At 36.6% G+C, this 11,527-nt stretch overlaps 1 protein-coding gene across 6 annotated transcripts in view; it reads right to left on the bottom strand.

The window, feature by feature from the left end:
* Positions 1–10,416, bottom strand: part of LOC107688867 (islet cell autoantigen 1-like protein) — a 12,280-nt gene extending 1,864 nt beyond the window's left edge. The window contains exons 1-17 of one of the 6 annotated variants that reach the window (XM_016486689.1): positions 10,344–10,416; positions 9,371–9,412; positions 9,017–9,054; positions 8,747–8,918; positions 5,496–5,568; positions 5,087–5,210; positions 4,180–4,378; positions 3,896–4,021; positions 3,708–3,806; positions 3,538–3,623; positions 3,236–3,286; positions 2,828–2,874; positions 2,653–2,721; positions 1,942–2,178; positions 591–842; positions 373–468; positions 148–264 (exon numbers count right to left, since the gene is read on the bottom strand). In XM_016486689.1, the coding sequence (XP_016342175.1) occupies positions 149–264; positions 373–468; positions 591–842; positions 1,942–2,178; positions 2,653–2,721; positions 2,828–2,874; positions 3,236–3,286; positions 3,538–3,623; positions 3,708–3,806; positions 3,896–4,021; positions 4,180–4,378; positions 5,087–5,210; positions 5,496–5,568; positions 8,747–8,918; positions 9,017–9,030 (1,761 nt within the window). In that variant the 5' untranslated portion in view covers positions 9,031–9,054; positions 9,371–9,412; positions 10,344–10,416 and the 3' untranslated portion in view covers position 148. The other 5 variants (XM_016486690.1, XM_016486691.1, XM_016486694.1 and 2 more) reach the window with 5 other exon arrangements.
* Between the last annotated feature and the right edge of the window lie 1,111 nt (positions 10,417–11,527).

Below are 11,527 nucleotides of genomic sequence, written 5' to 3'. Positions count from 1 at the left end.
CTGTATATGTATATATATATATATATATATATATATATATATATATATACCAAATATAATATCAACAATATCAACAACAAAAAAGGTATATTTTTATAAACATGGGACTTGTCAGTGATAAATATATACAAACTCACAATAACACACCTTAGGCATTAAGGAACTCCTGATCACTGCGTCCAATAGCATCTGGGTTGGACAGAGGGTCCAAATCTGCAAAGAGGTTAAACCAGGCAGACATGTCCCTGGAGCTTCCCTTAGGTGCTAAAAAGACACAGAGAGATGAATCACTACAGAAACAGTACAAAAAAGACCATCTAAGATTGTCTGTATCCATCTGTTAATTTTTGACATGTGATATAAAACTCTCACCACTGGCAGATGAGTGTGGACTATTCTGGGTAGGCTGTCCTCCACTGGAAGGTGGCTGGAGGGGCGAGGCTTGAAACATGGGTGGAGTCGCCCATCCTGAACAACAGAAAGAGAATGAATATGAACATCACAGTGACTGCACTGAATACTAGTCGCACAACAAAACTGTGTTGTTCGTTCCTCCAGCCAGTAGAGGGCAAATAAAAGTTTGTGCAAACCTGTGGCGCTAAGGCTATGGTCCAGGAGCTGTGATGGCAGGAAGCCAGTGGGTGTGTTTGCCGTTCCTGTTTGCAGTGAAGGAGCAGTAACAGGAGCAGGAGGGGCCTCAAAACAGCCGAAAGCATCCTGCCATGCCTTACTAAACTCACTAGTGCCACCCGCAGCCCCAGGACTCAGCAGATCCTGCAGGAAGGCCAGGTCACCTCTCTCTCCCTCCTCTTCTTTCACCTCAGACAACAGATCCCTGCCTACTACAATAAAAATAAGAAGATAATCAGGCTTTTACACTGCAAACAGCAAATTGCTTCCTCAGTACTGTTGTCTTTTTTCTGGTACAAATATCTAAACATTCTTTAATCAAGAAACATTTACTTTCATCAAGAAAAATGTACTTTAGAAGGCAAATTATATTAGATACTAAGACTTGTTTTCGGAAAATGTACTTAAATTAGGTGTTTAATATTAAAACAAGAAAAAAACTCTGCCAGTAGTGTCAGAAAAATCAGATTTTTTTTTTTCTTACCATAATGGCAGGTTTTTTTTTCTGTTTTAAGCCTAAACTGACTTAATTTTGGTAAATTTAGCAAAAGACAAGACTTAATATCTTGAGAAGCCAAATATTAAGTCTTGGTTTGTGATAAAAAGATCAAAATTAAATGAGTTTAAGCTTTAACAAGAAACAAAATCTGCTGAACTTAATTAAAAGGAATTTTTCTAACCCCAGTTTCTTACCAGATATTAGTTTTTTTTTTTAGTTTTAACTCACTCATTTTCCAAAAAACAAGACTTGCAATCTCATGTCATTTTGCTTCTCAATTAAATGCATCTTGGTTTTAGAATATTTAGATATTTGTACTGGAAAACAAGACAAAAACATGGAGACTGTAAAAACTTTTTACAGTAGTGTAGCGTTGCAGAAGTGTAGTAAAAGAATCACAGAGAAGCTTCAAGAAAAACATGGTTGCTTAATCAAAACATAAGAGGTCAATTTATGTTTAATATGTGAAAAAGAAGTTCCCAAAATCTTTCAAGAGTGCATAAAAATCGAACAGAATGTAAAAAGCCGGGGGAAAAGAAAGTAACCTTGAGGAAAGTACAGTTTTTAAAAATGCTGGAAACACCTGGGGAAAAAAAGTCAGAAACACCTGGAGAGTTTTAAGAGTGGAGAAGGAAATCTAAAAGAGCCGTAAACATAAAATGTTTCTGAATAATTCCTATGAAACCTAAAAGACTGATAGATGAGGGTGTTAAAGCACATCCAAAGGGGGGTTTAAGATTGATTTTAGAGAGTAAGAACAGGCGCTAAGCGAGCCCTGGGCATTGAAGAGATGCCCAGTCAAGCATTTATACCTATTTCAGGTGGTAGACTGCTGGGAAAGGTATCTTGCTTTTCCTCATGTGATACGCCTACGCCCCACTGAATAGCAGAAGGCTTTGAGGCCTCCTGCAGTATCTGAGGCTGCATAACGGACATGGATGGGTGTAGGGTTGGAATGAGAGAAGGGGTCGAGCCAGGCTCAGGGGTCAATAATAGGAGGTCATCATCTGTGCTATCTCCACCAATAGGGCCTAATTGTTCATTCAATGCTGCAGTACAGGGGCAGAGATGAAGATGAGAAATACAAACAGGCATACTGTAAATAAAAGCTGCTCAAACACACTAGGAGTTGCACCGACTATACAAAAAGTTGATTAGTTCTATCAATATCTGATGCTTTAAGTCTGTGTCAGCTGATCATATGACTTCAGTTGTGCTGCTTCTTCACTGAAGTGAAATTAAATCTAGGGCTAAGTGATATGACTATATATATATATAAAAATTCAAACATTTAAAAAAATCTTTTGAAACCATTTTCCAATTAATTACATTATTGTAATTAATTATTATATATGTGCTTATGTAAGGATTTGAATAACAATTAAGCTGACTAAATTACTAAAACATAATTTGCAATTTATTTTAATAGTTGACTATGTTTCTGGATGACTAGTCAATTAGTAGCAATGAGTAGTGCGGCAAGGCCTAGTATGCAAACACACACACACACACACACACTTTACCAGAGTCCAGACTGGCACACAAAGAACTGTCAGATCCTCTACTCTGCCCATCTACCGCACGAGTAGAAACTGTTAAATACACAAAGAAAGTGCACTTTTTTAAGAAACTTGAGCCAATAGAAAATCATTAGGCAATCCTGCATGTTCCCAAATGTGCTTTAAAAACTAAACGTACCAGTATCGGATGATTCACCCAGCTGTTCATCTTCAAGTGAAACAAGACTGAAACATAAACATACAAACACCAAATTGAATTAATAGACACCCTGATGCATGGCTAAATGGATGCAGAGAAGAGATGATTCACATTACTATGACACACAGTATCAGATTAGAATTACAAAACACCTTAAATTAAATCTAAATTGACAAATTGTAGTGAGTCACAGCGATATTTCTAGGAAGCGGGTGAGGATCATCACAGTTTTATACAACAGCATGTCTAACGCAGATGGCACAGGAATAAATACACTCAGTCTCATTTCCCGCTGCCAAGACAGGAAATGACAGTGGAACTTTAAGCAGTGTTTCCTGTTCACAAAGGTAGCAGGAGTTTCTAAAAGAATTACAATGTTCCACTCACAGATCAGTAACCAGAGCCTTCAAAGAGGCCCCTCGCCTGAAGAGACCTAATCTGAGGGACATGGAGGGTTGCAGAGAATGAGGAAAGAGAGTGAATGAAAGATCTGACAATGAGAGGCAAGCAGGGCGCCTTCAAGGGAAAAGACATGCTTTCTTGATGAAAAAGAATGAAGAAAACTGAGACCGCTAGATTTGTCTGTGTGAGATTCACTGACCATGTGATATATATTACACACAAAAAACATAAAGAAGAAGATGAAAATGGCTGGCTCATGGCCAAACTATTTCTAACTGTGTTCTCACTTGTCTGGATGTGTCTTCTTTTCCTCGTCTTTGCTGTCCTCTGCTGTCTGCGTGGAGACAATTTGATCCAATGGGTCCCTTAATTCCTGTAATGAGTCAAATGTAGTCAAATGAGAGCTTAAATCTCATGACAACAGTTTAATTTCTGAGATTTGCGCATGGACACCTACTTTAAGGGTAGTGAACTGGTAAGGTACATATCCTTTGAAGGCCTCATGGATGCCAGACATCACATGTGCAGTCTTCTCCCAGTACTGTAATAGCGTCGTCTACAGAAAAAAACAATACAGGATGAGAAAAGGTTTAAAAAATAAGAGTGAAAGGTTTAATAAGGAAATTAAGGTATTACACATTTTACCTGGTAAGTACATAAGGAAAGTGAAAGCATGTTGCAGCGACTGGCGCCCAGCATGACCACTTTCTGACACACGTCATTCTTCAGCTTATCGAAATGCACTTTTGTTCCTCTAACCTGGGCCTGAACCTGTTCACAAACACACACAGATAACAGACACTTCAACCTCCATGTTGTCATTTTATGTTGTATGTTTGTACAACATAAACAACATTCAACCTCCATGTTGTCATTTTATGTTGTATGTTGTATACAGATGCAAGTCCCCCCTTCGATTGCTCGCTGACCTTGCGAAATTTTTCCAGTTGTTTGTAAGTATCTGGGTCCAGTTCCTGTGAGACATCCTTCATCCATAGCAGAGCTCCGCGGTACTCAGTACGGGCTTTCTCCATCCGGCTCACGGTCAGCAGGGTGTCTGCGATGGCTCTACTCCGGAACGTCTCCACTTCCTGTTCCAAACGATGGAGAGGGGGACACAGCGCCAACCTGGACATGACAGAGGACAAGAAGACAGAGAAATTGTTGCCAGTGGCTTAATCACATGATTGTTGAGTGAATGTAGCACCGAAGGACAGAGATGTTAGTGCGTCTTTAGTGTTTGCAGAATATAGAAATATTCTTTCTAGGGCTGCCAATGTAACTTATAATGAATTGTAATAATTGAGTAATTAATCAGAAGTGAAAAAAAAAAAAAACAGAACACTAGTGAAAATGTTTCTATGTTGGCATTATTTTTCCAATTTAATCAATTAAAAGAAAAAAATTATGTGTGTGTGCGCGTGTGGTGTTCAAAAAACATTTTTTATTATTATCAATGTTAAAAATGGTTGTGCCGCTTATTTGTGAAGACTGTAATTCATTTTTACAGGATTCTTTGAAAAGAACAGCATTGATTTGAAATAGAATTTTTTGATGAATTTAATGCAGCCTTGCTGAATAACAGTATTCATTTCTGACTTAAAAGCTTTTGAAAGAGTGTATACATATACATAATATTCATACATATATACATACCCCGACCAAACTGCTTAGTTGTTGGATGACTAGTTGATTAGTCAACCATCATGACCCATTCCCTAACTGCAATGTATTCAATCATGACATATGCACGTATTAACTATCAAAGTATCCTGAAATAAATTGCATTAATGATCTGAAGCCCTGATTTGTTCATATTTGAAGAAGAGTGCCTACCTTTGCTTGGCAGAACAGCAGAGGGCTTTACTGGTGGCGTCCATCATACTGCCTGCTTTTGTTTTATCATGCTCTGCCTGGAAGCGCAAGAACAGTCCGAGCTCATTCTCCTCTTGAGAGAGGTCTGAAGTGAGGAGGTCACAGGAGGCAAAAACAGGGTTACTACAGTAACTCATAGTATTAGAAACAATATGTGGCTTGATTATATGTGCTGAGCGTTATCAAGTATGAAAACCACAAAAACACATTTGTAGGGTTATGCTTAAAATTGACTCAACAGTTACAGCATTCATGGAAACTGAGAAAATGTACTGTATTCCACTGCATGCAGAGGCTTTCAAAACAAGCTGAACAAGACTCTTTGTGTTTGCACACACAAAGAGGGTAGAAGATCATGTTCCTCACTCACGTGTGATTCTTTGCTGGTATTTCTCAATCACTTTCAGGAGTTCTGTGCAAGTGCTCTGGACTGAATAGAAAAACTGGAGGAAACAGATAACACATTATCATTAACAAATGCAATTAATACAGGTAGTTCATTATTTTAGTTTTTATTACAAATGTTAAAAAGGAAGCAGCACTTCTGTGTTTGTTGCAACACACCAAAATATCTCTGAACCTTTCATTCTTTTCAGCATTTATATACTCAGACGGAACATTTGGTCACCCACACTAAAGACTCCAAAAAAAAAAAAAACACATCAGAACACAAATAATTGCCTTTCCAGTCTTGCTGTCATGGCAACAAAGGATGTTAAGTCCCTGACTGTCTGAGAGAGCAGGAGAATGTGCTCTACCTGAAACAAGAAACTCACAGAAATGACACAAATAATATAAATGACTCATTCTGTTGAGCTGCCTTTGTTCTAGAGAGAGTTTCAAAAGCTTTGAGAAGCCAAATATAGGAACAGGACCAATTCCAGCATTCAATAGTGGGATGAAAACACTGGGCTATAGAAAATACCAGTGAAACCCCAACTCACATTCTAAAACCTTGAGAATAGCAGTAGGCACACAAGAATTAATGCTTTTATTCAGCAAAGATGCATTAAACTGATCAAAACTTATAGCAAAGACATTTATAATGTTAAAAAAGATTTCTATTTCAAATAAATGCTTTTCTTTTCAACTTTCTATTTGTTAACAAATCCTGAAAAGTATGAGTTTCCAAAAATAAAAATTTCATCAGCACAACTGTTTTCAACATTGATAATAATAATAAAAGTTTTTTAAACACCAAATCTGCATATTAGACCGTTTTCTGAAGCATCATGTGACACTGAAGACTGAAGTAATGGCTGCTGAAAATTAAGCTTACATCACAGAAATAAATCACATTTTAAAATATATTCAAATAGGAAAAAGTTATTTTTAGTTGTAATGATATTTCACAATATTACCGTTTTTTTGACCAAATAAATACAGCCTTGGTGAGCACAAGAGTCAATGCTGAAAATCTTACAGACCCCAGACTACTGAATGGTAGTGTAGGTGGTAATTTAGCAGATGCTGTTATCAAAAGCGACCTGCATTATACTTATTATGGGCACAATAGTGATAGTTCATGGCTCACACCAGCAACCTTCCGATTACCAGACTTAAGCCTTCGCAACTACTGTGTTTAAGCAGGTTTGTAAGGAAAGTGTTCAAATAATCATAGTCGGGGAGGGAAAAAATCCATATCTACTTCAGAAAAAAGTATTACTAGGGTCATTTCTTGTATTAATAAAGTATATTCATGTGGATCAAATTAAATATGGCATCCACCCAGGCTAAGGTCCATGTGTGCTGATGCAGGTGAGGTCTGCTTTCAGGTGACTGTTTAACTCTGTGCACAGGCCTGACAAACATGCAAGAACAACACCCTCAGGAATCAGGTTTGTACAACAGCCTCTGCTAAATAAACACTGTTATTGAATTTACTAATGTAAAATTCTGCCATTTCGCACCATAAGGATGATGCATTATTGTTTTCAAGTTTGTGCTTTATTACCAAACAGGCTAAAAGCCAATTCATATGATCATAAGGGCAGCTGTGGCTCAATGGAGAAAGAACATGGATACACCTGTTCATTAAGCAAGCAGATGGGGGGCTTACGGTGGCCTGTGTTCTGCTCTCCTCTTCGCTGGAAACCATCTAATGCCCCAAATACTTAAAAGGATAGTTCACCCAAAGTTGACATTTCTGTCATCACTTACTCCCCCTCATATTACTCCCAACCCACAAGTCAAAAGTCATACAGGTTAGGAATGACATGAGTTTGAGATGACAGAATTTTCATTTTTTGTGTGAACTATGTATAAAAATCTGGGACAAAATTCCCCTAAAGTAAATTTCTCTGTTTGATTTATCTGTTATTTCATAATATTTATTTTAGGTCTATATAGTTAAAGTCTGAAACATCCTAGTGAGCTTAAATAATGATGCTGCAAGAAATTGCAAAAAGTGTGTCCCCACAGACTTCAAAGAGTCTCAGGACACATATTTCAGTGCTATCTGTCAGGTGGGAGAATTTAGGCATAATATTGTTTTAAAAAAATTATATTTATTTGATATAATTTAAGCAAATAAATGGATATCACTTTGGGTATTATATAAAAACATCCTCATACAAGGTATAAAGGTATACTACAGTCCAAAAGTTTGGGGCTGATAAGATGTTTCTCCAGTTCTCACCATGCTGCATTTATTTGACCAAAAATATAGGAAAAAACAGCAATATTGTGAAGTACTATTACAATTTAAAATACACGTCTTCTGTTTTAATATATTTTAAAATGCCATTTATTTTTGTGATGGAAAAACTACATTTTAGTAGCCATTACTCCAAGTTTAAGTGTCACATGATACATCTGAAATCATTTTAATGTGTTTTTTTGGTGCTCAAGTAACATTTCTTATTATCAGTGTTGAAAACAGTTGTGTTGATTAATATTTTTGTGAAAACCATACACAAAACAAAAAAAGTAAAACAAAATTATAGAAAGTTAAAAATAACCATATTTGTTTGAAAATGTTTAATGTCTTTACTATCATTTTTGATCATTCATTTTTTTGGGTAATTTTGTTTTTACAAAACGGCAGTGTACAGTACCTTGTTCATTTCTGGCACAGCATGGCTGAGTTTGTGTCACCTAAGTGTGAGTCTGTGTATCCTACCTAAATCTGCTTTGGACTGCTGTTAAAAAAGACACATTTATAGGGAATGCATTGCTTGAATATGTAAAGAGGGAAAGGGAGAAGAAAAGGCAGTTGTGTGTGTGTGTGTGTGTGTGTGTGTGTGTGTGTGTGTGTTTAAAAGAAAGGCAGTCAAGACAGAGACAGTGCCAGGGCCATTTAGACTGAATGTCTGTACACAGTGGTAAAATCAAGCACAGTTGATCAAAGTATAGCATCATCTAGAGATCTGTTCATCTTCTCTCTTCCCTGTGATCATGTGACAGTACACCATTAACCTCCCTCCATCTCATTCAGTCATTTCTCTGTCGTTGTCAGGCACACACACATCAAACGAAAAAAATAATAATTTGCTTTCAGATGTTAAAAAACAGAATGAGTCATACACAGTCACTGAAAGAAAAACCTGGCCCAGTGATGCTTCACTTTCACCCACAGCTGACATAGAGGTCATTTTACTACATTTACAAGGGTGCTCATACCTCCAATTTGGCATCAAGATCTGCGTCAGATGCCACCACATGCTCATCTTCTTTCTTCCCTGTGGCCTTGATCAGAACCTGCTTGGTCTTCCAGAACTTCTTCTGCATTCGGGCCATGACCGAGCTGTCCTCCCACAGAACTGCTCTGCCACTGAACATGTCACTGGAGAACCTGAAAGAACATGCCATGTTCTTCAGATATACTTGTTATTAAAATAGAATCTAAGAAGAGGAGGGGTAACATTCATTGAACAAAGTCAAGATACAAACCCATAGCTGTCCATCTTCTTGATGAGTGTGGCTTAAATCTGCAAATAGGATAGAAATATTGAATCATATCTTGGGTCACAAGACCTGCACTACCAAGTTAGGGGTCAGTCATTCTTTTAAGAAACTGATATATTTATTAATGTAAAATGCATTCAATTGATATTCTATTATGTTACAAGTTATTTTTATTTCAAATATTTTAATAATCATTTTATTTCATTAAATCAAAGTCACGATATTTCACAACAATACAGATTTACTGTATTTATCAAATATCTGCCGTTTTGGCGAGCATAAGAGAAATTTTACAGACTTTTACAAATACATAATTTAATAAAACATTTTATTACTTACTTTTCGAAAATCAGTGGTGGCATTCAGCAGACACTGAAATAACTGGATAAAATACCAAAAATGATTTTTTTTTTTTTTAAATCAATAAAAATCGATTTTTTTGTTTTCAATATTATAAATAAGTGTCACTGCTGGACAATGTAAATGAATAAAAAATAAATCTGAGCTTTGAGTAAAGTCAGTTGATACATAAGAAACACTTAATAAGGCACAATAAATGGAATGCCCTTTGCAAACTGCTGTCTTTTTGTTCTTTTGAGGTAACAGCTGTTAGCTCTCACAAAGACTGCCATGTCTCTCACGGTCACAAATACCCAAAATCAATGACACATACTGCATCCAAACACACACACACACACACACACAAAAGCAAACGTTTAATGCAAGTCAAAAGAAACTATAATAAGAACCAAACACCTGTCCTGACATTCATTCAACATCACTAATTTTTAAACGATTAGTGTTTAAGCGATCTCAAAGGTTGTTTAAAAATTGTGTCACTAAATACATAATAAACTTATATTTTCCGCAAAACAAAACGCACTGTTTATGAGCTGACGCTGTTGTGATCGCACCTTCCTCCCCATCCAACTCATCATGGGTCTGGTTACAATGTTGCAAGCAGCAGCCTGGCTTTTCCAAGCATTTTAGTGTACACAACTGCTACTTTGTTTTAAATAAATAGACTGAGCCATGTATTCCTAGCGTATACAGGACGACTCTCTGAAAAGATAAACGAATAAATATTGTAAAAAGACAGTTACCGGATCCCAAACAAGATAAGGAGTCATCGAGCTCTCGCTGCGTTTCCCTTTAATAACCCTATTAACTTAGAACACACATTTGACATGGCGACTTCAGTCTGCAGTTCGAAACCGACACTATACGGGTCCTGATAAATTACAGTTTGTATTCATTACATATGAGTGTATACATTTGAAGGAATTGTTATTAGGGCATCGCATTTCCTTACCCGCTGACGTTGCCTTGAGCACCGATGGGAACGTTCACGCACGTCATTCCCGTGAGCTGAGAGGCAGCGAGTGCGCATGCGCAAAACAGTCAGCCCAGACACAAGCTCATAGTTCTCAATGGATTGAGGAAAATATTCATATCGTTCTGTTAAAAGGTTTAATTTAAAGTATACTGGCCAAGTGAAACTGCTCTTGTGGGGAATTAAACAGAGAACAAAATGTATTGTAGGACTATAGCTATAACAGGCCTACAATATAGAGTATAAGAGATTATTTTGTGGTTGTATTGTTCTTTTGTAAGTTGCTTTGAATAAAAGTTACAGCTAAAATGATTTGTGTAAATGCACAATATAGTAGGCTACAATAACCCTGCTTAAAATATATGTTTTTCTGGTCTAGGTTTTCCAGCATGGTCAGACTAGTCTGTTTACTGGTTTTAGTAGTAGTAGTTTTAGTTGTTGTTTTTTTTAGCTGGTTAGGCTGGGAGTGAAACTGCCAACCAGGTAAACACCAGTTTTACCCATCTTTAAGTTATAAATGCTTATTTTCCAGCAGAAGCAGTACAGCACAATGCACAATTTAGAATAATTAATATAATAGAATTCACTTGTAAAATTGTGTTCACTTTTAATATAATATTCAGTCAATTTCTAAATTTTTTATTTTATTTTATTTTATTTTATTTTTAAATTGTGACGGGACTGAATAGTGGCAAATAGCCATTTATGCCCAAAAGATGGCACCACTGATACAGAGAAACCCGTGATGCCGTTCATCTCAAATGTTTGTACCTTCGGAACAGTAAGTAACCCAGTGGGTATGTCTTGGTTGTATAACAGGAACAAGATACAATGTATTCTACCGCACAAACATGTTAAATAAGCCTACATGAATAAAAAAAGAACATTTTGATATTCATTTGAAAGTTCATATTTAAAAAGTGTTAAGATTCAGATTTGAGATGATTGAGGCGCCTCATAGAGTGTGTTGTGTGCTTAAAGGGGTCATATGATGTTGCTAAAAAGATCATTATTTGGTGTATTTGGTGTAATGAAATGTGTTTATGCGGTTTAAGGTAAAAAAAAAAAAACACATTATTTTCCACATACTGTACATTATCGTTTCTCCTCTATGCCCCGCCTTTCTGAAACGCGTCGATTTTTACAAAGCTCATCGGTCTGAA

This window comes from Sinocyclocheilus anshuiensis, unplaced genomic scaffold (assembly GCF_001515605.1).
Source record: "Sinocyclocheilus anshuiensis isolate Anshui unplaced genomic scaffold, SAMN03320099.WGS_v1.1 scaffold101, whole genome shotgun sequence".
Lineage (NCBI taxonomy): Eukaryota > Metazoa > Chordata > Actinopteri > Cypriniformes > Cyprinidae > Sinocyclocheilus > Sinocyclocheilus anshuiensis.
This window is presented reverse-complemented; position numbering and strand designations above follow the sequence as displayed.